The sequence below is a fragment of the Stigmatopora argus genome, chromosome 16 (assembly GCF_051989625.1).
Source record: "Stigmatopora argus isolate UIUO_Sarg chromosome 16, RoL_Sarg_1.0, whole genome shotgun sequence".
Classification (NCBI taxonomy): Eukaryota; Metazoa; Chordata; class Actinopteri; order Syngnathiformes; family Syngnathidae; genus Stigmatopora; species Stigmatopora argus.
The window spans coordinates 3,795,111-3,821,439 of NC_135402.1; the positions used below are offsets into that span (position 1 = coordinate 3,795,111).

The 26,329-nt window shown below is 45.3% G+C and overlaps 2 protein-coding genes across 4 annotated transcripts; both read right to left on the reverse strand.

Moving 5' to 3' along the window:
- Positions 1–49: 49 nt before the first annotated feature.
- On the reverse strand, positions 50–6,737 carry homer1 (homer scaffold protein 1). 3 transcript variants are annotated; one of them, XM_077622439.1, is made up of 11 exons: positions 6,422–6,737; positions 6,133–6,348; positions 4,072–4,228; positions 3,843–3,974; positions 3,663–3,755; positions 2,961–3,014; positions 2,202–2,347; positions 1,804–1,963; positions 1,610–1,720; positions 1,458–1,538; positions 50–1,061 (listed from the first exon to the last, which is right to left on the reverse strand). In XM_077622439.1, the coding sequence occupies exons 2-11, from the start codon at positions 6,135–6,137 to the stop codon at positions 873–875; spliced, it is 1,128 nt and encodes a 375-aa protein (XP_077478565.1). In that variant the 5' UTR covers positions 6,138–6,348; positions 6,422–6,737; the 3' UTR covers positions 50–872. The 3 variants fall into 3 exon arrangements, with proteins under 3 accessions (XP_077478565.1, XP_077478564.1, XP_077478566.1); XM_077622438.1 differs by having other exon boundaries at positions 6,133–6,737; XM_077622440.1 differs by lacking the exon at positions 2,961–3,014 and having other exon boundaries at positions 6,133–6,732.
- A 454-nt stretch (positions 6,738–7,191) lies between these two features.
- LOC144090879 (tenascin-like) lies at positions 7,192–22,538 on the reverse strand. Its single transcript, XM_077622783.1, has 22 exons — positions 22,455–22,538; positions 18,518–20,142; positions 17,823–18,086; positions 17,629–17,744; positions 16,985–17,138; positions 16,415–16,684; positions 16,113–16,298; positions 15,740–15,829; positions 15,409–15,672; positions 14,496–14,771; positions 10,859–11,131; positions 9,963–10,085; positions 9,641–9,784; positions 9,432–9,551; positions 9,224–9,361; positions 9,007–9,137; positions 8,800–8,932; positions 8,566–8,717; positions 8,399–8,495; positions 8,162–8,323; positions 7,860–8,023; positions 7,192–7,697 (listed from the first exon to the last, which is right to left on the reverse strand). The coding sequence occupies exons 2-22, from the start codon at positions 20,106–20,108 to the stop codon at positions 7,587–7,589; spliced, it is 4,959 nt and encodes a 1,652-aa protein (XP_077478909.1). The 5' UTR covers positions 20,109–20,142; positions 22,455–22,538; the 3' UTR covers positions 7,192–7,586.
- Positions 22,539–26,329: the final 3,791 nt, after the last annotated feature.

Below are 26,329 nucleotides of genomic sequence, written 5' to 3' on the forward strand. Positions count from 1 at the left end.
CTATCGATAGTTCCCGCACATTTTCTAAAAAAAAAAAAAAGCACAACTATTCTGTTAAATATGAGCTTTTCGCTTTATTTTAAATTATGAAAAAAAAATCATACATCTTTAATTTGATGGACTATATACTCGAAACTCCAAAACAATTTTTCACCAACATTTCAAGTCAAATACTTATGACAACAAGCCCTTGAATTCACAATGTGTTTCTATTTTTAATTTTTTGGCAACAAATCAAAAACTGACTAAAAGGCAACGTCAGCAAAATACATTATTCTCTGTACATGGAAAAAAAAACATTTGGCAAAAAAAAAATTCGAACAAACTTTAGTTATTTGATAAATAGTTGGAAAAATATTGCCCGTTTTTAAATACTTAGTTTGGAGTTAAACTCACAGTTTTAGTGAAAGCAAAGTACCTGAAAACGACGATGTTTGGGGTTAACCTCGTCCGTATCTTCCTCTTTGTATTGCTGCACGGCGGCTCGCCGTCGCCCTCCCTAGTTCTGTGAGAGAACTGCATACCGTTGTCAAGTCCTCGCACCGTCTGTTCATTTGGCTGATGTTATTAGGGGAAAAAAAGAGAGAAAAAGCACCCCTGCACCAAAAAAAAAGTTCCAATTCCAACGTGACGGCGGGAAAGGCTACAAGATGATCCCGTCCGTTCACTTGGATGTTGTAAACGATCCGAGTGGGCGTGGCAATTGGTGAGCGAGTACCATAAATGCGTGTAAACATCTTGAAAACGTTCCGGTCGCGTGCCGTGGCGACGAGATGGCGGCAGTGAAAAGCGGCGGCCGGCTCCCCTCTCGGGTGCGACGGAGCTACCTCGTAGGCGCGTGGAATCCGGGACGCCGTCCGGCGCCCCCGTCCTTAGCTGCACTCGAGCAGCTTGGCCAGAGCCTCCCGCAGCTCGTTCAACTCAAAGATTTTGCCGTCGAGCAGCTGCAGCAGCGAGCGGAGACTCTGGCGGAAGAGTTCGCGTTCTCGCCGTTGGCTCTCCACCCGCTGCGCCAGCTCGCCCAGCTGCGCCTCCAGCGCCTCGTTCCGACGCTCCACCACCTGGTAGGAGACAAACAAGAGTAGTATTAGTGACTTGTGTTCATACAATTTAAGAAAAAGAAACACGGGCTGTCAATGGCAGCCAACGTGTTAAGTGGGGGCCATATAAGGGGTTAAAAAAAATCATAATTTGTGCATGAAAGCGTTGATATATTGACAAAGAAAGGTGTTGCACAGAAAGAATTGAGCACAATATACATATCTATAAAAATGTTTCTACATCTGGGTTAATTGTATTGGAAGCCTATGAAAGTCTACTAGTTAAAAGAAAAAAAAATAAAGCCATTCTTGTGTACTGATTTCCAATCCTCTGAAAATTACGCCATTGGCCACGGACATCACTAATTATATTTTGATAGTTGACTATAAAATTGTGTGTCCCCCCCGTACGTTCACCTGTAACTTCTGTGCGAGCGAGTCTCTTTGGGACTGAAACTGGTTGGCACTCTGCATCTCGGCTTTGAGACATTCCAGCTCCTGGCGGAATTAAAAGACAAGGTCAAAGGTCAGCAATGGAGACACCAGCCTTCGCGGTTCGGGCCACGTACGTCCTCCTTGGCCTTGAGAGATGCTTCCAGTTCCTCGATGGTGCGGTTCAGCTCCGTCTTCTCCGATTTGACCGCCGTGCTTTGGCCGCTCACGCACTCCAACTCGGTCACCTGCGACGTAATTTCAAAATCTAGAAGAGCCTGGTATAAAATACAAATAAATAAAGATGAGGGGAAAAGGTCATTTTGCCAACCCGTTTGTGTAGTCGCTCCGCCTCCTCTTGGTACGCGGCTAACTGTTGCTTCCACTGCTTGACGTTGGCCGTGGACTCCAGCAGCGCCGCCGTTAGCTTGGCGTTGTTGCCTTTCAGCGCCGCTAGCTCCGCCTCTAAGTGCTTCCCGATACTGGAGGAACTTATGGATTCAAGTGGGAAAAAAATTATTTGCGTTAATATCATTTTCTGCTTTTTTTCTGCATATAAGCCATAACCTCGATGCAGTCATCATTTTTTTTTGTCTGAAAAATGCGGCCTATATGCGAGTAAATATGGTAATCGCTATAGGGATTCTTGAACCACAAAGTGTAAAGTCAGAGGGCCCCGCCCCTAATTAGCAGGGTATGGATGTAAAAAAAAGAAAGAAAGAATTCAACCTGTGTGAGAAGGTAAGTGCATTATGGGGAGGCTCAGCTCTGGGCGGCTCTGGCGGCTGGGGCCTGTCCACCGTCGCTCTCTCGTCCTCGGTGCCGTTCACGCTATCCGGCGGCAGCGGTGACTGCCGAGCCCCGCTGGTAGACTCCTGAAAAACAAAAATATTTTAATTACCATAAAATAATAGAATTATATATATTTATATAAATAATTAGAAATGAGCCATTTTCCTTAGTAGTAGTTGTAGTAAGTAATTTTATACAAAAATAAAATCATTGAAAATAAATCAATAATTCTAAATTCAAAATAAAAAATACATGATGTTTTTAAGCCTTTTTTATGATTGTAATGATGATAATGAATAATGATAACCCTCATACACACATGCTCAAACAGAGCAAGGAAACATGACTATAAGGAGTAAGACGGTCGCGATAGAGGAGGGTTCGGCAAACTATTCTTTAAAGGGCCACAGTGGGGGTTGGGCTGTCATTCCAAAGAGAGATAACCTTTCCACAAATCTGGTATGTGAATGTGCAATCAGTGGATTCCAGTCAGGTGCTTCTTGTTACAGCCCAACCCCCGTTGGTTAAACTGTCTGCGCTGGATCGGTTGGAACAAAAACCTGCACCCACAGCAGCCCTTGAGGAATAGTTTGCACCACCCTTGCGATAAAAGAAATGACTGAGGGGGTCTGGGGATTTGTAAGAGCGAAGAGAAGGGTCACCACAGGGCCAGGGAGAGTTTTATGTGACGTTTACCTTCTTGAACACAGGTTTGTTGGTGGGTAATATATTCCCTCGGAGTGTGCCGCCCTATGAAGTTGTCAGGCAGGACAGAGGGGGGAGGTACACCATGTTTCAATTACAATCACATCACTAATTGGGCCATCAATTAACTCTAGGGTCATGTTGAGAGTAATAGAAGTTGTCTTTAAGCTTCTTTCCTTTAAAGCGCACCCTAGTTTGTGCTGTGAAGGAGCCGTTGAATATACGAAACTAGCTAATTTAGTGCTTTTGTTGATTTGGCATTTCTGACATGCCCGTGTCAATTTAAAAAAAGCAACCTGCCACTTGAAATTCTTCTAGTCAGTTGTGTCAAATGTTGGAAATGCTTCATTTTGCTCAAACGTTCAACTTAGTTATGCTTCTCGCAGATGCCAAGTAAATTCAGATTTCAGGGTATTATCACGAGAAATTCACGAATGACAAAATACATTTTTTAGGGTGGGCGGTGACATTTTATGGTCGATATGTGGAATTCAAATCTCTGCCCTGGCACTAAAATTGCAGTATACTTTTGTTTGTTTGGCAAATCTATATCACTAAAATGCCTTGTTTTCATCCTGTCAATGAAAAAAAAATAAAACATGTTGAGCCACCATTGGGCTTCTCTACAGCTAGCTAGCTTTGCAAATTCTATAAATAATGAATAATGGGCATAGCTGATTGACTGCTGGATACCTGCGAGGGTGTGCTGGTGAGTTCCATCTTTTCATGCGACTTCTCCTTAGCGAGTCGCGCCGCCTCCTTGAACTCGGCAAACTTTTCCGCAAACTGGAAACACGGTAAAAAAAAATAAATAAATACACATACCCTTATTAGAGACACGCTAATCGAAGCTAGTGGACTAGCGTCGAGCACCTTGCTCAGTTGGCTTTCCGACGAGAAGCCCAGCCCGTAGACGGTGTTGGCGCGGCTGTCGGCCCATTGGCCGAACTTCTGGGAGGTTTTGGTGAAGGTCATGTTGGGGGTGATGGTGCTGTTGATAATCGCCTGGCGGGAAAGTAGGATTTTAGAAAATATTTTAGTAGAACTTGGCCAAGTACGCATTCAGGATAGGAATAGACGAATAGAATTAGTAAATACAGACCTTGGATCCCTCCAGGCTGATGATGCGATAGACGTTCCTGGTGCTGTCAAAGAAGTAAGAAACCGTGACGGCCTGTTTGCTGGTGGCGAGCCAGTTCTTCTTGGTGGTGGGGTCAATCTGGAAGATGTGGGCCCGCGTGCTGAAGATGGGCTGCTCACTGCACGGGGACACACAATTTTATGGTCAATTATCAAAATAATTAGGGATGTCCCTGCTACGATCACATGATCGTGTCATTTTCAGATTGGAAATCAGTACACATTTTAAAAATGTTTTTTTTAACTCATAGGCTTTTATTGATATTGACAGACTTAGAATCCAATTAACACAGATGGATAAGCATTTTGGAAATTTGATATACATATATATACACACAAACACGTTTATATACATCCCTAAAAAGGAGGGTTTGGAGACGTTTCAGTACAAAGATGTATTTAGTGAGGAAAAACCTGACAGTTGTGTAACGACTACGTGTTCACCGGTTGTGTCCGTCCGATGATGTCGTGTTTCCAGCACAGCCTGGATCCCAAATGTGACCTTGCGTTTTGCGCGTGGCTATTGTTCCAGCGTAATCCCTTTTCCCCGCCTAATGAAAAGCACCGCATTCAGGAATTCATTGTACAGTCGCGACGAGGACCGGGGATGACCGGGCCGAGCCCAATGTTGTCGGGATTTAAAAAGGCTTCTGTTGCGACGAAGCTGCTGCTGATGGTCCCACTGCGGCCAGAGTGGTTCCAAGTGAAGATTTTGAAAAGAAAAGATCAACATGTCGGCACACGATGGGCTCCACACCAGCGTAATTCTAAATAATCTGAGTGCAAAACACGCGGCCGTTTTGGCAGCCGTAAACCGGCATTACTTACTTAGATGCTGCGTCTCCATGGCAACAGGAAACGTGCCACCTCTCTTTTTCTATAACCCTCCAACAAACACTGGCTTAGTGTAATGTTTTTGCATTTTGTTCATGTTGTGCAAGGATTTTCTAATGTTTATGTTTATCGTCATACAGTATCAACCAGTGTTTCCAATTAAAATTTTTAAGTGTTTTAAATTTTGCATAAATTCATAAGATTTAATTATTAAACTTTTCCTGGCACTTTTTAAATAGATTCGTGTCCAAAATAGGGTCTGCTATTATTTTAAAGTCAGTTGCTAATGTATGTAAGGTGGATATTTTTGAAGGGAAAAATGTATTACTACAACATTACAACCAAAAAAATTGTACATTTTTTTAAATTACATTCAATAAATTTGAAGTGGCTGCGGAAAACGGACGAGGGTGCGTGATTTAAGAATGTCTGAAGATATGCCACGAGTTAAAAGTCAATTAAAATTAATTGTGAATAATTAAAAGTCTGTTCAAAAGGAGCGTCAGATAGTATTTAGAATAGTTTCATAATTAATGGAGCAAAACCCGTTTCTGTTGGTTTGTTAAAGTTATATTGACTGTATAATACATACAATAGTTAGCTGGGACAGGTTCCAGCATCCCCCAACTATATTTTTTTCCAAAAAACTGCATTTTTTTAGTTTTACATTTCAATTTTAAAATCAACTTCAACTGTAATTAAGAAACAGCTTGAGGAAAGCCCACTTTCCCGCTTCAGACAGGACGAACAAGCCCCATATCTTTATCAAAGTTAGTTTTTTAATAAGTTTATGCATGTTCAAAGCATGCCAGGGGAGTAAATTTTACTTGAAATATTTTGTAGGTCTCTATCGTGAATTTTCGCTATTTAGAAGGCGTCGCCAGACAATCCAAGTGACTTTGACAGCCCAGAAATAACTGCCAACTCGGCGTTTCTATGCACGACCCTGTCACAAGAGAATGTGTCGGTCTGAGAGTGGATTTATTGACAGCTGCTGTCCTCACGAGCGGCTTTAATCTCCTGTAAGCATTTATTAGCGAGAAAGCCAGCTAGGCTAAGCTAGGAAAAGCTCCACGGACTTCCAAGTCTTTACAAGTTTGACAGCGGCGCGACAAAAAAATGTGCAGCGGTGACATGAAGCAAACAAACCGTACTTGTTTTATGGCGAATAAGAAGAAATAAAACTAACCCCATGGTTGCTGGTGTTGTCCGAGTGGTTCCGAAGACGCTCCCCTCCAGCCGACGCCTCTCCGCCTCTCTCCTCGTTCTCCCTCGGGCGACCGGTTCACTCCGACATGGCTAGACGTGTTGGCGGCCGTAGGTGCATGCGTGCCCGGAGGCGCATGATGATAATGACCGCGAGCCCGCCTCCTCGCTCCTCCGCCCGCTTAGCACCTGCTAACACCTGCTAGCATCGCTCGGTTTCACTTTTTAAGCCGCCACTCGAGCTGAATTGAATTAAAAATCACTTTTCCAACCTGTTGAGGTAAAATACACTTAAACGAGGTTAAGGCTGTTATTCCTTTTCATGTTTTTGGCGTGCGAAATGGGCGCCGTAGAAACTCAGTGATGGACATCCATAACTAGCTTGATGGCTAGTAGTGGGTATCATAAGTGGAGACAGATATCGCATTTATATTGCTAAACGTCTGAAGACGGAGTCGGCGGCAGAAATAACTGGCGGCCATCTTGCGTCGGGATCACGGAGTGACTTTCCCTGCTAAAATACACACATTAACGTGGCTGTGGCTCAGGATGAATCTTGAAAAAAATATCTTTACAGTAAATGTACTATATGTATGCCTTTATAAATTTTATTAAAATTGAGTAATGTTTAGCTATTTAAAAGTACACGCTGTGAGCGTAAACGAGTGACATCAACGCATAATATTTGATGCTGAATGTGATCGATGAATGTAGTCATTTTTATATTGTAAAACAAATCCATTTGTGGAGAAAAAAATCATAGTATTTGGGATTGATAAGATTAAACATGGACTTAAAAAAATAAACTTGTTTTAATGAGGTATTATTAAGCAAAATCCAATTCTAAACAAGTTGTAGTTCTTATTTAAATTTACATGTCAGTTGTGGTATTGCCTAATTCTGTCCTTACTTTTTTTAGCACACCCCCGCAGTGTTTCATTTGGCAAAGCAAGACTGTAACACAGGTTCCATAAACTGTCAACCAACTTACCATAAAATTTGCACAAAAAATTTCCTAATAAATGGCAAACATGATCAAATGTCTGGTGTTTACTCATTTATTTCTCATACTTCAGTGTTTAAACCAAAAACATTTTGTTAACAACTGAATGATGTTTCCATGTTTTAAAAAAAGCTGATGAAATGAAGCCCAACTATAGACAATGGTAAACGCCAACTCAGGCAAAAGACCATTAAGCGGCAATTTAATTTGAAATTTTACAGTTCCTACTACATGGAAAAACCTCAGATTACTGACGACTGATGCGCGATGACTAAATTATAAAGTCAACATTCATAACCAAATCTATAACGGGCTACTTATGACCTGGTTGAAGTATGTGCCCTTGACAAAATGATTGTTAAAGAGGATCGGGTCCGAGTGTCTTTTGTGGGAAAGAAGTGTATTGGAAAGCGTTATACTTCTCACTTGTGACTTTACGATCTTTTCTTCCTACTCTCGGCTTTCCCAAAGTCGACCGGTCGGAGTTTCATCTCGGCGAACTGGATGGAGGTCTCGTGGCCCTTCCAGTGGAACCAGTTGACGCCCTGCGGGACGTACAAATATATCCTTGTTAATGTATTGAACCTTATGAAGAAAATATGTTTAAAAAGCTCCCAAGTCAAAATGGCCAAAGGTCAATGAGTTCAATAAGGCCCCATTAAAGCTTACCTAGATGAAGAGCATTGACGACGATAATATTTCTGTACCTTACTGTGATTTTTGTCTCCGTATTTTCCCATCAGGTTGACTCGATGGCAGTTCTTGTACCAGAAGGCGCCCTTGTATGACAGAGCGCAGTTGGTCACGGCGATGTCATTGTCATTGTCAAACGTAGAGAAGGGACGGCCCTGGTGATACGTCATGGAGTCGCCTGACGCGAAGGCAGGAAAGCATTGACAAGTAAGTTTGTTTGCGGCGCATTTACTTTTACACTGACAATTCTACAGCGACAAAAACTGTTCAAAAAGCGTCTGTGACCGTTTGAAATGTCACTTTACGACATAGCCACCTGCAGTCCCGCTGTAAGCGCCGATGTGAATCTTAAAGCGCGTCCTGGGCTCCGCGATGAAGAACTTGTCGTACTGAGCGTAGGCTGAATCTCCGGCGTCTCTCAGGTCCACGCGGAGCACGTACTGGCCAGCAGTCGTGATCTTGTGAAGGTTTCCGAGACCTGGAACGGACAATCGGATCGTCCGTCAACGAGGGAAGTGACTGAACGCATGCGTGAGTGAGAGAAGAAACGTACCCAGCCAGAACTCGTCGTTCACATTACCGAAACCAGCGGTATAGTTCTTCCAGTTCCTGAAGAACTCTAACCCTCCGTTCTGCCGTCTCAAAAAGACCTGAGGAGTACACAGCTTCATGAGAAAATGGTCTGTAAAATGAGCCGGTGTGATTCCGGCAAATTCTCACCATCCATCCTCCACCGTCTGTTTCCATGTCGCAGTAGACCTGGAGGACCTGACTTTCCACTCCTGCCACGTAGATTGTATAGATCCCAGATATGTTCTCCCCATTCAGGAAGATCTGAGCGCAATCTTTGGGGTACTTGTGCAAGTGGCCCACTGAAAACAAAAAAAAGAGATCACCACAGACTTCAGAAACTTTCAGAAATCTGGTAAAAATCCAGTTCAAACTGGTACTTGCCTGTACTGAAGACGGTGGTTATGCGTTGACTTCTCTCAGCTCCCGCGATAGCTTGCAGTTGGACTGAGTACTCTGTGGATCTGGACAGCTGGACCATGTTGTACGAAGAGGCCGTTGGACTCAGCATGACTTCCTGCAAAATCACGCGCAATCAATTTTCCATCTTTTAAATAAGAAAAAGAAAATCTCCACTCTGGGGAGTCATACCCGGGTCGAGCCATCCGCCGCAGAGAAAGTCAAAGAATAACCGCTGACTGCAACCTGCGGGTGTCTCCACGTTAGGGTGGCGGCGTCCGGTTGAATGTTGACAGCTGCTAGATCTCGAGGGGGGTCCACTTCTGTCAACCCAAGGTCAAATTTGAGCTATGAAATCCTCAAAATGACAAAGAAAAGTGAGATTTATCTAATTTCAACTGAAACCTACTCGTGGTGAATTCTGTCAGAGCAGCCACGCTCATCTGCTCCCCTTTGGAGGCGAAAAGTTTAACGGTGTAGCGAGTCCCGGGAAGCAAAGAGGCCATCGTCAACTCGGTTCCAGAAACGCGCTTGGAGATAGGTGATGCTGTGAAACAGTTGACTTTGTACAATCTCACCAAGTGGCAATAAAGATCAAGTCAAGTATTAGAACGAACCTGACTCTGAACTATAAGATACCACGTAATCATCCACCGCGGCTAGCGGTGGTTGCCACTGCAACAGGGCGGAGCTGTCTGTGATGTTAAGGGTTGTCAAGCCCTGAGGTCCATCCAAAGCTACGAGGGAGGACAGACATGAACCCTGTCATTGAACGGCACCTGAGGGAGGTAAGGACTGCGATGTTGCCCCGGATGCGAGGACTCACCAGTTGTTACAACATCGCCACTAGGGTCGCTCTCCTCTAAACCCTTAATGGCCCTGACCGTCACCTGGTACATCTTGCCGGGACTCATGTTGGATAGCACAGCTTCCAGTACGTCACCGTCAACGGTAACGCTCATCGGACTCCCTGTGAACGAGAAAGGATTCACTCAGTCCAGAGTTTCATGTTTTAGGTTACGTCTTAAGTAAGTCCAGAGTCCTTCTATACCTATCTTCAAGTCACTCGTCAATGCAGTATCCACGCTTAAATCATTGAGTTATCCAATCCTGTGTTCTTGTTACCAAGATAAAAACATGAAGCTTACCGCCCTCAAATGGCATGTAGGTGATGTGATAGTTGTCTACCGCCGACTGAGGCGTGGACCAGCGGACCACCGCGGAGGAATCGGTGATGTCGGAGAAACGAAGGCCCTTTGGAGTTGTCAGGCCTGTAGAAAGAGATAAAATGTTTTGGGGGGGAAAATATCCAAGGACAGAATTGGTTCCAGATCAGCAAACCACCACCAGATGGACAAGTATGATTACTATCTGACTGGATCCATAGGTTACTATTAAAAAGTATTGATTGGAGGAGATCCCAGTACCGTAAAGGTTAATCTAGTCCTGAAATGTTAGTAGAGAATCAGAGGATTCATTCCAGAGACATTCCTGAAACGCCAGTGGTTGCAGTTCTAAGAGAGTCCATGGGTTAGCAGAGAATCGATGGACGCCATTCTGACTCCGTTCCAATGGGTAGTACAGAACATCTATATCCAGTTATAAGAGGTCATAGCAAAATCTGTAAGTGGTTAGTATAGAGGGAGAGGATGCAATTTGGAGAGGTTGGTGTAAAATGTTGGATCCATTTCTGAGAGGGAGCACAAGGCTCGAATGAAAGATGGGATTGAAGAGGTCATTGAAACAGAATTGATTTCTTAAAGGGTCACAGACTTAGTCAAAATCAAGGCATATAGTTGTGAGAACCTAAAATGAAAAAGGTCCAGTTCAGAGAGGTTCCAAAAGGTAATACAGAAGGAGTCAGTACTTTTTTGAAAGTTTGAAGAGGTTAGTGAACTCAAGAGTTCAAGAGGTTAAGTCCATATGCACCCATTTGCTCAGAGGTTAGTGTAGAACCAGTGGATCTAGTTCTAAAAAGTTCAAGTACTTAGTTTGAAGCAGTGGATCCAATTACAAAAGCATGGAAGCAATGTAGCTTGTATACCTGTTTGAGCAACACCAAAGATTGGTTGGGAGCGTTGGTCCAATGAAACGCCATAAAGCTCAATTTCGTACTCGGTGCCCGCCACGAGCCCGGTCATCAGCCTGGTTCGCTCGGCGCCGTGGACGCTGTGCTCCTGAGGACGGGATAATCGTTTGCTGTCCCGTAGTTTGACCACAAATCTGTCAAAGAGATCCTCGTCCGCAGTCCACGACACACGGAAACTGTCGGCCGTGATGTCGGAGACAAAGAGATGATCCACCTCGGGTTCTGCCTCTGAGCCACAAAGGAAAGGTGGTCGGTTGGTTCGTCCACTTCTGACCAAGATTTCAGAGGCAAAGATCGGAAGGAGGCGTCCGAGCAGGATGCGAGAGGAAATCAGTCCGGGCAAAAGAACTGAAGATACAATTGGCTTTCTCTCACACTTTAATCAAGGCAGATTCAAGCAGGAGCCAATTTGGTGGGAGGAACCGGGTCACCATGCTTCCTCCCTCCAGCCACGCATTCAAAGGCAAAGAAACAGGCTCCGAGTTAGTTCATGCTTAGTGTTTTCCTTTATCTGATAGTTTTCTTTCTGAGATGCCATGTCGTAACGGAGTAAGAGAATGGCACAATTTTGATTTGCATATCCGGAGTACATTTTGCATTAAACATATAAGAAAACGGGGTTCTAATAGTATCGATAAATGTTGTTTTGAGGTCGTTTTACTATTATACCGAAGAGCCTGAAATGGTGAGTAGAATCAGACGTATTCAGAAGCCCTGAGTCTCAGTATACGTGAAGCATCCCCCTTAACGCAGATGCTTAAAATAGAAGCTCACGCGTTTCAAACCCTGACAAGGAAAACACACTGTCAAATATGAACCCAAACCAACAAGCTGGCTCACATTTGATTTGTGGAGGTGGGAAGAAACGGATGGGAGCGTCACCATGCCCGCCCCCGCAGCTACCCACTAAGAACATGTCAAAGACGCTTGAAAAGAGATGTTAAAAGGGAAAGGATTTAGGATTCACTTTCGTAAATTAATTCAGGCGGAAATACTGTGTGGGAGCCTTAACAGCAAAACATGGCAGATCTGAGTCACTAGCATCTTCCATGACTCAAGACACATGAATCAAGCAAAACAGGCGTTGCCATGTCCAGAGGTTGAAACTTCAGGGCGATCGATGGCGTGCACGGTACAGTGGTACCTTGACTCAAGTTTAATTTGTTCTGTGAGAGGAATTCAAGTGCCATTCATCTGCAGAAAATGCCTGAACAAGTGTAGGCATCCCAGTTCACATTTGGCGGGCACCTGTAGGTCAAGGTACCACTGCGGTTCCCCAGCCGAGGGTGCGGCGCCCCCGCTGTCGGTACCTGTGACGGCCACTGCGGTGAGGGGTCGAGAGAGGAGCCCTGCCTTCGACACCCCCGTCACCCTGACCTCATAACCTATGCCGGTGATGAGCCCCCATACATCCAGATGGGTCTGGTTTCCTGGAACCGAGAATTGCCGAGGCTCCAGAAGCCAGCCCGAGTCGGTCACCGCAACATTAAAGTGGCTGAAAGTGCCGGCGTTGGGCGCCGATTCCTCCCGCGTCTGCCGCTGCTTCACCCCCCACGAGACGCGGAAGCCGAAGGGAGTGACGTTGGAAATGGTCAGGTTTTCCACTTTGGGCAAAGGTGCTGGATGAAGGGGGGCAGTTGGTTTTAGATATGTGGGCAAAGATCTGTCTGGCTACTGTTGACTAACAAGTAGTTGAGAACGGGTAAAGTTACTAAGGTACCTGTGACGCCGTGGACTAGCGTGGAGGGAGTGCGGCGGCCGTGAGAAAAGCCATAAACCTCTACGTTATAGCCTGTGGCGTCCATTAGGTCGGAGAAGGTAACATTCACGGCGTCGCCGGGGAGACTGACCTCCCACGGCTCCGACTGTTGGTCGGCATCACTGACTCGCACAACCAAGCCGTCAAAGTGGCCGGACGCGATACTCCAGCTCACACTGAGGTTATGCGGACCGCTAGACTGAACGGTTACAGGCCCCAACAGGGGGGCATCCTCTGAACACAAAGAAAGAACGTCCCGATTAAAACCTATTAAAAGTAGACCAGTTTTGTACGAAATATGTGTGAAACACAAGAAAAGAAAATGATCTGTTAAGCTGGTAGAATTATTAAGACATGCCACAGAGATTTCTCCATTAACGTGGATGGGCGAGGAGGCAAACCGTTTGGTAGCTGAGTAAACATACGTAAACAGACAACTGCTACATTTGGTGAACTACCCAACTCTCGAGCTACTGCTTCTGAAAAAAAATGAATGCGAACGACGTCGCTTCCCGTGTGTCTCGCCCATTAGAGAGGCCTACCTGTTGTAGCAACAGCAAAAAGCGGCGGCGTGTTGCGGCCGCCGGCACTGGCGTACAGCTTTATGTCGTAGCGTGTACGAGCTTTAAGGCCGGCCATGACCGTGGAGCGCGCGTTGCCTGGCAGGGCCTGACCCATCGCCTGCGAGGGCAAAGCAGACTCTCTGACTTCTACGACAAAGTTATCAAACACCTTGGCACCCGCCTGCCACGTCAGAGACACTCTGTCTGAGGTAACGTTAGCAACAACTAGCCGGGACAAATCGGGCTCTTCAGCTATAAGGGGGAGAAAGAGATATATATCATTTAGAAACTAAAACAACATCCATTTGACTTTGGAAGCACAAGTTAGACAACGGCAATGTCGCCCCTGCGAAGTCGTTTTAAGCCAATAGCAGGCCACATAGACAACTGCGCTAAATAGTAAGTTGATTTCCTCTAGAGAGCCCCTTTAAGTTAACATAACTTATTAGGAGTTTTATCTTTTACAGTGTAACTGATAAGCCTCAAGTGACTAGGTAGTTCAAAGACAAATCAAATACTTCGCAGGGACGACAACATGAAATCGTTCAAAAAAATCCCACTGCCGATGATTAAAAAAAAAAAAGAACCTGAAAATACCTGTGGTCGCAACAACACTGATGGCACTCGTTCGGGTTCCTTTGTACGTTCCGTAGAGGTAGGCTACATAGTCAGAGCTGGACCGCAGCCCCGACACCTCGTGTGCCGTCACAAGGCTGGACAAGTTATATTCCCTTGGCTCCAACAGCCAATCGGAATCAATAATCTCCAGGACAAAACCGTCCAAGCGGCCCTCGGTGTGGTTCCAGACTACCGAGAAGCTCTCGAATGTCACGTTCGACACGGAAAGTTGGCCGAGCAAAGGCTGACGCGCTGAAGGGAGAGACCACCGTTAGACATTTTGGACTTGATTTACTAATAGCCACAGTGGACACTATTTTTTTTCGTGCAAAATCTAAGACTGTCATTTTTCGGGGGTCATATTTTAAAGAAGGTTTTGTGCTTTAGCTTTAACAAATAGTTTTTTACGATGCACAAAGAAGGAAACAAGAAAAAAAAGCATAATTCAGCATATTAACACCAAAAAATGGTGGAAATAACAAATTCCATCCAATGAAAGCATGCTCAGAATTCTAGCCGTGCACTAAGTCTCATTCCAAGACTCATGAATGCTTTTAACATCCTTAGCTAATGTTAATTTACGCCGTTTGTTGCCAAGTGGTTATGAGAACAAAAGATAGCGAGTCAAGGCACTGCGGACGTACGCCAATACCTGTGGAGGCTTCGGCATACAGGGGCTCTAGGAAGACGCCCCGGTAGAGGGGGTACAGGCCAACCATGTAGCTTGTGTTGGCGTCCAGGCCCCAGAGGCCGAGGCTAACTGCTCCGCCCGACACACTAAGGTTTTGGCTCTGCACCGTATTGTCCAAGTTTGTTACCTCCACCACAAAGCCGTCGAAGTCGGCGCCCGAGGGGCTCCAGGATGCTACGAAGCCGTTCCACGTTACATCGGAGAGGGTGAGGTTGGCCACCGAGGGCCTCGCCGCTTCTGCTGGGTCATACAAAACCAACGTGGAAGGTGGCTCAGAGCTAGCAAAACCACAGAAAATAAGATATCGGGATCAGCAGACAAATGTTCGTGCATCGTGAAGAGGAGCAAATGACCTTTCGATAAGCTACAGACACCCTGCACCGTCTGGGTAAGGTTAGCAATTTTAGTTAGTGTCCTCCAATGCAGTGTTCAATAGTTTTTTTAGGTACCAAAAATAATCATTTACCCTGTTAAACCCTAAGGGTTAAACAAGTCGGCAAACAGAAAGTTCCTGGAACTCTAAAGAGAATCGCAAAGTGAGTGGAAAAAAGCTAAAAGCTAATCTGAACTCATTGAAGGTTTTAACAACTCCAACGCTGCAAGAAGTCAGGGAACATGAGAAAATAGTCTGAGACAAGATTTTGTGGCAGCGATGTGGAAGAGAAACCTGAGAGCATCAAGTAGTGCATTGGGCGCACTGTCAACTGCACTTCTCCTGTCCCAGGAATGAAGATCCAAGAAACAGGAACATCCAAGAGGAACTCAATAATCTCCATTCAACTTTCAACACATATAAAGTTAATCAATGCTCAATAGAGCCTGCAGGGAAGTGGTAGTCTGAGGTGGTGCCCCCGCCTTCAGTAGATCAACCTACCCGTGGTTGCAGCCAGAGTGACCGGCGAGCTCATCTTGTGGCCTCGCTCGGCCGTCAGGGTCACGGAGTAACTCGTCGCCGGCGTCAGGTCGGTTAAGACGAATGTAGTCTCAGAGCCCGGGATCTCGCTCTCCTCCACTTGCCCGTCTCTTGAGACGTACACTAAGCGGTATCGCGATACTCTGGCGTCTGGCTTCTTCCACCGGATCCCAATTGATGTCGCCGTGGACTCTGTTTGCTCCAGACCTTGAGGATTATCCAGGTCTAAGGGGAAACAATCAGTGATGATACCTGTTCATCTTACTACAGAATGAAGAAGTTTAGCACTGACCCGTTGCTGAGTTTATGATGGCCGGTAGGCTTTCCCGCTCATTCTTCATGCCGGTCACTCCGATCCCGTACTCTGTTCCTGGGCTCAGCCCTGGTCAACCATCACATCGACTAGTTTAGAGATGTCTAACTCTACTAAATCCAGCCTTTCTGGGATTTAAAAGCAGGTGTACATCCCAAACTCTCCCGGCCCCTCCAGAAAGATTTCTGTCGCTACAAGAAAAAACTTTAATCCTTGGGTGCGGCGAATGATCATGGCCAGCTTTCCCCGTCGCAATCGATGGCAGCCAATGAGTATAATGAGTGCCATTAAACGGTTATAACAACGTCGACACCCTTGAACCAGTCAGAAGAACATGCAGTACATTCATTACCTGCGATTGTGGCCGTCGTAGTTTCTCCGAGTCCTCTTGGAAAAACTTCCTCGCCATGGGCTGCCCCAGATAGCGGGCTGTATTTCACGCGATAGTGGTCCACTTGGGCTTGACTGTTGCGCCACCTCAGGGTGATGCTGTTTTCTGTCTGCAGTGTTGCCAGCAGCTCCCTGGGGGCATCCAGTGCTTCACACAATACAATCATCGTCATATTAGTCCCATTCAGGTAGGACTGCCATTGTGACTGTCATTTTGGCCAGTTTTGCAGATAACGATCTTTCAACTAAGCGGGATAAGCAAACCTGTAGTAAAAGTGGCGTTGGCCGGTTCGCTGCTGAAATCACGGATGCGCGACACAAGCGTCACTGCGTACTCCGTGTCAGGCTTCAGGCCATCCAAGCTGTGCTGCTTGTCGGGTGGAAAAATCTCCACTTTGGCACCCTCAGAGGAGGCTTTGCTTGGTTTGTAAACCAGGGTCACTCGCTCCATCTGGGCCACCGGTTCAGACCAGCTGATTAGTGCCGAGGAGTCGCTCACGTCCAGCACTTGAAGCTGCCGTGGGGCGTCAATGTCTGAAAAGGAAAAGGTCACACCGGATAAAAAAAACCGATTCCATGATTAAAATGTGCCTGTTCATGTCTTGAGATGTAAAATAAGCGTGACTTTGACGTCATGTCTCACTACACAGCAGGATTAAATGTCGGGAAAGCTATGAAGTCATTCCAAGATCTTTTTCTGCATGCTTTGAGCCAACGACATCAAGAACATGAGCATTCACAGTCCGTCCTCCCAGTCAAATCGTATCTGCAAATCTGCTGAGGACCTCTACTGAAATGTCTTTTAGAAATAAAATCAATTAAAAAAGTACTTACTAGTTGTGACCTGTTCAATCACCGGTGGTCCCATGGTGTTGTTTTTTATCATCCTGAGAGACACCTCGTACAGCTGCCCCGGGCCAAGACCCAACTGGAGAAAGTGTTTTTTAGAGGAAGGAACTGTGTTCACGACCTTTCCGTTTTCTTCTTTCTTCAAAAAAAAAAAGATAAACAAGCACAAGTCAGATGTCAGGATGGACATTAAGAAAAAAAAACAACAACAGTAAAAACTGTAAAGAACAGTTAGCTTAAACAATCCAACTATTAGACGTTTCAAAGACTTGGTCATACCCTCAAAAGTCTTTGAATTGGCTTCAAACCCTCTTCGTCTTGACTTATATTTAAGTCTCGATTGTTTTGGTTTTGAGTCAGTTATGAATTTTAAAAATCTTGGTACATTTAAGTCCTCTGCTTGACTTGATTTTATTTAGTCTGGACTATGGTGCTTCACTGCACATCAGTAGTTTCTGGCTCAGATTCTACACAGCTCCTTTTCACAACATCTTAACTTTGTTCCATTATTTTCCACACTGGGGACAAAATTAAACATGTGTTGTACTGACCAGAAAGTTCCAGGAAAATGTCCTGGCTTAGCACTTCGCGCTCGTGAAAAGCCGGGAAAGCCTTCAAACGGGACCCACCGTGTTACGGAAGTAGATCTCCCAGCCATCGAAGGGAAAGTTTGGTTGCTCCCACGCAACCTCAACGAAGTCCTCCTTTACAGACTTGAATCGTAAACCTTGCGGCCCTGGAAGGGCTGTTGGGATTCAAACCATAACCGTCAGAGAACCAGATTGCCATTTCTGGAAACAAATATGGGCGCATTTTTGGTTACCGGTCGCCGTCTTGCCGCTGACTGGCACGCTTCTCTTGTCATTCAGAACAGCATACACATTAATAAGGTACTCTAAGCCAGGTTCCAGCCCTTGGATCGTGGCGCTGGTTCGGTCTCCGGAGACGGTGAAGTCCAATGGTGTCCCACCGGGCTGAGTGGGCACGTACGTGATGAGGTATTCGGTCACCAGCATGTCGTTTCTCCAGGATAAGTCCACCGTCTCCGGGGTGACCTCACCCACTGTCAGATTCGTTGCAGGGGACACTGGAAAAAAGGAAAGGTTTGAAGTTTCTCATGGTCCAGTGCACACGAGCTAATGGGAGCTCCAGAGAAACATCTGGAAGTAGTGAAAGGCAGCGAGAGAGATGCCAAAATGTCCTTACTTCAATATCTTATTGGAGAATAAGTGTGGAATGAGTTTAAAAGGACTTTTAACCTACTGTTGAGGTAGGAATATATTGCAGTGGCTCTCACACTGGAAGGAGACATAAATTGGGGGTGGGTCAAATAATTTGCTATAAATTACATGGTGTCATTTGGGGAAAAAGGGTGCATACCAACATATGGCGACCGCAGTGCCAATAAAACGAGTTACTCTTCCTACCTTAACCCTTTAAGTGACCATTTTTGTAATTAAAAAAAAGAAGTTTGTGGAACCGTAATCTATTATGGACAAATTCCGAGAGTTAGCTCACCTTCAGAGCAGTCATTTCTGATGTATCCCTCATCGCAAACACACCGTCCCTCCACGCAGCTTCCTCTCTCGTGGCACCTGTCGGGGCAGCTCTGCTCGGCGCAGGTCTCCCCTTCGTACCCGCTTTCGCACTCGCACCTTCCCTTGACGCATCGCCCCCTGTTGTTGCACTTGTCTGGACAGGTAAGCCGGGAGCAGTCGGGCCCAGCGTAGCCTTCCCGACAGACGCACGAGCCATCGTCGCAGCGGCCACGACCCAGGCAGTCGTTGAGGCAGGCCTTCCGACCGCAGTCCTCCCCGGCGAAACCTTCGTCACACACGCACTGTCCGTCCAGGCAGCGTCCGCGCTGTAGACAGTCGCGGGGGCAGCTCAGCAGGGCGCAGTCGGCGCCGGTGAAGCCGGCGTGGCACACGCAGAGGCCCTCGATGCACTCGCCTCGACCGTAGCAGTTTGACGGGCAGACTCTGATGCTGCAATCCTCGCCGGCGAAGCCTTCCTGGCACACGCACTGTCCGTTGACGCAGCGCCCCCTCTGCAGGCAATCGTTGGGGCAAGAAACTTCACCGCAATCGTGCCCTCGGAAGCCCGCGTCGCAGGCGCACCAGCCGTTGACGCACTGGCCCCGGCCTTGGCAGTCGTTGGGACACGCCAACTGGCTGCAGTCGTCGCCTTGATAGCCGGCGTCACACACGCACATCCCGTTGAAGCAGGAGCCCCTGCCGTTGCAGTCGTAGAGGCAGGTGAGGCGGGAGCAGTCGTCGCCGGCGTAACCCGCAGCGCAGGCGCAAAGGCCGTCGACGCAGAGGCCATTACCGTGGCAGTCGCCGGGACAGACGGGCAGCCCGCAGTCCTTACCGGAGAAACCTGGTTCGCAGTGGCAACTTCCGTTGACGCAGAGCCCGTGACCTAAGCAATCTTTGGAGCAGAGCAGTTGGGCGCAATCCAAACCGGTCCAGGGGTCCTCGCAGATACATTTGCCGCCCTTGCAATGCCCGCGATCTCGGCAGTTTTTGGGACAATCGGGCTCGCTACAGTTTGATCCTTTCCAACCTTCTTCACAGGTGCAACCGCATGTCTCCACGCTGTATTTGCCGTGAACGCCGCACAGAGTGTCGGGCATGACGTTTCTTGCCGCCTGCGCGCTACAACAGAAGCCCTCCTCCCCGCCGCCGGATCGACTCCTCAACGCCAACACTTCGCCCTCCAGCGTCTCGATGCGGCTCAACAGGTCTTGGACGCGGAGCTGGTCGGCATCGCAACCGCACGCCCCGCGTGGGATATTGATGCGGTGCGTGAAGACGATCTGGCTCTCACCGTCTGTGGAAAGGCGGCTTTCAGAGTCGACAGCAGATTCCGCTGACGCCGCGCTTTCTGCGGCGTCCACGTCTACGGAGCACAGATGGCCGGCCGGGACGTTGATGTTGTAGACGTGATTAAAGACCACGGGCTGGCGGTCGGCTCTGGTCGAGGTGACGTTTTGTTCCAGGGGGACCTGGCGACGATGCCGGAGGGTCTTTTTCACTAGGCCGGGGGCAGTGGAGCCCAACAAGATGCTCACAAGGAAGCAACGCACTAAAGATCTTGTGGCCATGACGCCTTACGTTGAGATTGTGATGCAGGTTGATCTGGAATAGAAAAGGAATTGTGTATTGGTCATTATCGATTCATAAAACAACTTTGTGTTCAACGTTTAAATTCCTATTGTAGCATAACGATACTGACATTGTTGTCTCCATCTGACACTCATTATGGACAATACAGTTATTTTTGGAGTATGCGACAGTATCAGATTTGAAATTGTGGTTGATGTGTTTTCAGGATTGTGGCGCTTTACAACTGCTGTAAACCAAACCACTTGGCAAACATATTGCCTACGTGGAACTACCTCTCTACAGAAATCTAGGACAGCAGAACATTTTCAATGACTTTTGCCAGGTAGAGTTGTGTACCAAAATGCATAGACTTTCCAACATAACCAGACTGAATAAAAACTAGTAGGGTTTTTTTTGGCCACGAAAACAAAAGAAACACAAAGTATGTGGGAGGCAATTATACAACTCTAGGGCTAAAGCAAACTCAGGTGCAGGCTGTTGTCCAGAATCACCCAAGAAAAATGTCCAAAATGACGACTCCATGAGGCTAATGCATAAAAAAACAGACGTGGGGCGGCTCGACTTCAGTAAGCTAAAATCCAGAGATGGCTTTTACTTCCCACACTCTGGCAGACGGATGGGAACTTTCCAGCCTGGAAATGGGAAAGCGGGAATGTTGCAGCCTCCATCTTTGGAGCTCAGCTCCGGGACGGACGATTTGTCCGATCGGCCTGGTGTCCCTTTCAGATTGATTTTTGAAAGTGATAAAATCGCATCTGAGCTTGTGTGCTCTAATTTGTCGGATTGCATCTGGAAGTCATTTGGTTGCCGTTTAGTAGGGGGGCTACGCTGCACCTCGTTAACAGATTTGCCTGATTGCAGTTAAATATTTATTCCAATGGCAATAAATTCCTGTTCCTGTGCAAGGTCTGGAAAAGAACAATGCTGTTAAAGTGGCTGAAAATGGAGGACAAAACGGGTAACAAAACACAAAACATGCACAGGAGATCAAGACCACAACATTTGGTTGTGAAGTGAGATGAGTTCTGAATCCAATGTTATAAAAATAAATATAACATTTGCGAGTCAAAGCAAAAACACAAAATAAATCTGTTCTTATTTCAGAAAGGTAATATCTGTCATCACTGAATGCCCTTTGAGCTTAGGGGTTCCAACCGTAATTTGATACAGTGGTGATGCTGTGTAGTCATCGGAGAAGAACATATGAAAGATGGAATGCTTCTCTATAGACTTTAAAAAAAACAAAAAAACGTGATGACTGCTCCCACAGCGCTTTGTAAGGGGGTCGTGAGGAGGGAATCCATACAGAAGGAGATGATCAAAAACAGCTGTTTCATGACCTACTGTCGTGTTATAGAATACACAACCAATACTTGCCAGAAATCAAGAATATGCGCTTTATAAAAATATTCAGTACTGGCTTTTGGGCTAAGTTTTAATTAGGCTGGATGCTGTTGTAAAAAAACAAGCACCTGTTGCACTTCTCTAGATAATGATTGACACCCGATCAAGTGATGTCTGATCGTCTTTCCGCTGTGAATTTAAATGAGTTTGTCACTAGTAGAAATCCTATCCATTTAAGAAAAATAAATCATCATTCGTACACGAAAGGGTTAAAAAAAAAAAAACAGTTCAAGACACGTTCCTAACAAAAAGAGGATCAAAGTCTACACTTAAAAATCACACTAAACCAGATTGAGTCTTCATTTAAGCAGTGTTAATGGGCTCAAAGGCTGAAGTGCTCTACCAGGGACACACCAAAAAAGAAGAAATGGGACAGAAATTGGAGCCTATTACCGTGCATGTATGTATATACTATATATATATATATATATATGTGTGTGTGTATGTGTATGTGTGTGTATGTATGTGTGTGTGTATGTATGTGTATGTGTGTGTGTGTATGTGTATATGTATATATATATATGTATATATATATATGTATATGTATGTATGTATGTATATATATATATATATATATATATATATATATATATATATATATATATATATATATATATATATATATATATATATATATATAAATATTGAAAGTACAAAACATATATTCACCTACTTTTAGATTTTATTTGTCAAATACTGCAACCCATTTAAATAGTTCAGTTTGGAGAGATAATGTACATTGAAAACAGTTGCATGAATTTTTAGAACCCACTCGCACATCAATTTGACAAAAATAGTGCATTATGTTGCAACTCGCGATGGCCGGACCATCAGCTGACGTCTCCCGTCACGAAATTACAGAAAGAAATCAAAGCAATTGATTTTTTTCTTTGTAAAGCGTGAAACACATGCTGTCTTACCCTCACACGTGTCCGGTGGGAGGAAAAGATGAGAACATCTTGCAGCTAGCCTACGGGGGGCTCCTCCGTCTTCCTGCTCGGCGACTGATGCAGAAATAGAGATAGGACGGCGAGCGAGAGAAACAGAGAAGAGAGAGAGAGAGAGAGAGCAAATGAGTGAAAGGCGTTGAAAAGTGAGGTCAGAAAAGCCCTGCCCCCTTTTTTCACATCTCACTGACTGAGGCGAATGTCATGATTTCCTTTTATTGCCACTACTGTCCTTCATTAGGCATAAGCTATGTTGTGGTGAGGGTAGAAAAATGTATCTGGTGTTTCTATGAGAAATAGGGCCGGAAAATATGTATAAAATGTAAAATCCTTTAGTGTGTGCAGAAGAGTTTCACAACCACTTTAAGTAACTCCGAAAAATGTAATGAGTGGCTTTGTTGATTTTTCTTTGCATTGCTGCGGATGGCAGGGAATCAATGAGCGCTGCCTCCGCACGACGAGCTTTAATGGAGTCGCTCTTTCGGCCAATTTTTAACCGCACAGGCGTTCCTGGGAATTGTGACGGATCCAGCAGCTCGTGCGGTCGAAGGGCGGAAAACACAAGGATGGGAAGATGGTGACGTCAGACTTGGCCTGTACAGAAGCTGCCCACGTCAACGTTAACTACATGTTAGCTCATTGACGGCCATATTGGAGAGTGTTTGACGGGCCTAGAAATTTTAGATGCGGATCAGGCCCGATTTTTATTTATCTGTTATTATTCTTAAGTATTAATTCATTAGCTTACATTGACGTCCAATCCACTTGGTCTTCAATTGTTGTTAATGGCAGAGTTAAATGGAAATTCAGGCTTTAAGGGGTTAATTTGAGAAGACTTAAACGGAGTGCACTCTTAATGCAACAGTTCTAATCAGCTGGTTTGCATTTGCACAGAAGACAATTTTAAAAAGAGGATTTATATGGCGGGGGGGGGGGCATATAAATCCTCTTTTAATCAACTGTTCAATTGGTCAGAAAGGACAGATTAAGTGGATTTGTCGCTTTTCATTGCAGGATGGCCAACAAATGTAGTATTTAGTAAAGTAGTATTCAATGTCAGATGCAATTTGGAAAAGGGAGCTGAATTTGGTTCCCAGTGTTGGGGGGGAAAGCAACAAACTACACTATTTCCTGACTTGTTCACCTAAAGAAGCACAAAAAGTCTAGGTCAAGGGTGTCAGACTCGGGTTGGTTCGCGGGCCGCTTTAACGTCAACTTGATTTCACGTGGCCAGGACCATTATAGATATAATATTTAGATTTTTTTTAATAAATGGATTAAAAGAACTGGATTAAAAACCCTGAATATTCAGTTTTTTATAGATCTAAAAAAAAAATGTTTATTTTAGCTTTTTTACTAATATATTTTTAGATTTTACAAAATGATTTTTGAACTAAAAACACAGAAAAAATGGATTAAAAAATGACAATTATTGATTTAAAAGGGGGAAAATCAGGAAATTTAATACACATCTATAGTCTTAATTTTAATTTGATCCTAAAACAGAAAGTTGGCACTCATGATTTACTTTTCCGGGCCACACAAAATGATGCGGCGGGTCAGATTTGGCCCCCGGGCCGCCACTTTTACACCTGTGCTCTAGGTGAAAGTTGAATCAACAGGGATTGGGTCGGTGTCGGTGGGGGCAGCTTTTGGTTCAAGTCATCCAGCACCGACCGAGCTGACAAAGTTGAACCAGCGGGGGTTGTGCTGCAAGACGCACCTGACAGCAATCCACTAATTGCACTTGCAGGACACTAGTATTGTGGAAAGCTTTGCTCTTTAGAGGTTGAAGCCAAAGCACTCACTGTGGCCCTTATTTTAGTCTGCCCAGCCCTGTTAAATAAATGCCTAGTCTTATGGGATGCTACATTTTCCTTCATATGTCCAATGCTTCAATTTCTTCGAGGCGGTCGCTTGCTCTTCAATGGTCAAAAGTTTGCGCTTTGATGGCCCATGTTTGAAATAGGTCCCAAAAAAAAAGTCTTCAACTGGCTGCTTAGTGTTTTCCAAAGCATTCAGCATAGACATAGGTGACAAAGTTGAATCAACGGGGGTTGGGTCGGTGTCGGTGGGGGCAGCTTTTGGCTCAAGTCATCCAGCACCGACCGAGCTGACAAAGTTGAACCAGCGGGGGTTGTGCTGCGAGACGCACCTGACAGCAATCCACTAATTGCATTTGCAGGACACTAGTATTGTGGAAAGCTTTGCTCTTTAGAGGTTGAAGCCAAAGCACTCACTGTGGCCCTTATTTTAGTCTGCCCAGCCCTGTTAAATAAATGCCTAGTCTTATGGGATGCTAGGTTTTCCTTCATATGTCCAATGCTTCAATTTATTCGAGGCGGTCGCTTGCTCTTCAATGGTCAAAAGTTTGCGCTTTGATGGCCCATGTTTGAAATAGGTCCCAAAAAAAGTCTTCAACTGGCTGCTTAGTGTTTTCCAAACCATTCAGCACAGACATAGGTGACAAAGTTGAATCAACGGGGGTTGGGTCGGTGTCGGTGGGGGCAGCTTTTGGCTCAAGTCATCCAGCACCGACCGAGCTGACAAAGTTGAACCAGCGGGGGTTGTGCTGCGAGACGCACCTAACAGCAATCCACTAATTGCACTTGCAGGACACTAGTATTGTGGAAAGCTTTGCTCTTTAGAGGTTGAAGCCAAAGCACTCACTGTGGCCCTTATTTTAGTCTGCCCAGCCCTGTTAAATAAATGCCTAGTCTTATGGGATGCTACGTTTTCCTTCATATGTCCAATGCTTCAATTTATTCGAGGCGGTCGCTTGCTCTTCAATGGTCAAAAGTTTGTGCTTTGATGGCCCATGTTTGAAATAGGTCCCAAAAAAAAAGTCTTCAACTGGCTGCTTAGTGTTTTCCAAAGCATTCAGCACAGACATAGGTAACAAAGTTGAATCAACGGGGGTTGGGTCGGTGTCGGTGGGGGCATCTTTTGGGTCAAGTCATCCAGCACCGACCGAGCTGACAAAGTTGAACCAGCGGGGGTTGTGCTGCGAGACGCACCTGACAGCAATCCACTGATTGCACTTGCAGGACACTAGTATTGTGGAAAGCTTTGCTCTTTAGAGGTTGAAGCCAAAGCACTCACTGTGGCCCTTATTTTAGTCTGCCCAGCCCTGTTAAATAAATGCCTAGTCTTATGGGATGCTACGTTTTCCTTCATATGTCCAATGCTTCAATTTCTTCGAGGCGGTTCGCTTGCTCTTCAATGGTCAAAAGTTTGTGCTTTGATGGCCCATGTTTGAAATAGGTCCCAAAAAAAAGTCTTCAACTGGCTGCTTAGTGTTTTCCAAAGCATTCAGCATAGACATAGGTGACAAAGTTGAATCAACGGGGGTTGGGTCGGTGTCGGTGAGGGCAGCTTTTGGCTCAAGCCGTCCCGTTGTGGGGGTTGTGCTGTGAGAAGCACCTGACTCCAATGCACTAATTGCACTTGTAACATACAGGAGTTGCAGAAAGTTTTCTCTTTAGAGCACCAGTGTCAAAGTGGCGGCCCGGGGGCCAAATCTGGCCCGTCGCATCATTTTGTGCGGCCCGAGAAAGTAAATCATGAGTGCCGACTTTCTGTTTTAGGATCTAATTCAAATGATTATAGATTATGTACATTACATTTCCTGATTTTGCCCTTTTTAAAAACAATTATTGCAACTTTTTTAATCCAATTTTCTTCTTTTGTATTTTTAGTTCAAAATGCATTTTGTAAAATTTAAAAATAAATATTTAAATATTTTCCATTTTCCACTTAAAAATATATTTTGTTTCCATTTGAAATAAAAAAAACATGTTTAAAAGACATTTTCCATTACTAAGAGAAAAAAAAAAAGCTCAAATAAA

Bases quoted from the DNA above. Each gene is read 5' to 3' on its own strand.
- LOC144090879 (XM_077622783.1), bottom strand. From the start codon at position 20,108: ATGGCCACAAGATCTTTAGTGCGTTGCTTCCTTGTGAGCATCTTGTTG. The intron at 14,772-15,408 runs GTAGGTTGATCT...ATGACCCAGCAG, and splicing joins CACTCTGGCTGCAACCACGG to AAGCGGCGAGGCCCTCGGTG. The intron at 9,138-9,223 runs GTAGGTTTCAGT...TTGGGTTGACAG, and splicing joins TCTGACAGAATTCACCACGA to AAGTGGACCCCCCTCGAGAT.
- homer1 (XM_077622439.1), bottom strand. The intron at 1,539-1,609 runs GTACGTGGCCCG...TAATTCCGCCAG, and splicing joins CTCTCAAGGCCAAGGAGGAC to GAGCTGGAATGTCTCAAAGC. The intron at 1,062-1,457 runs GTGAACGTACGG...GTCTCCTACCAG, and splicing joins CGCTCGCACAGAAGTTACAG to GTGGTGGAGCGTCGGAACGA.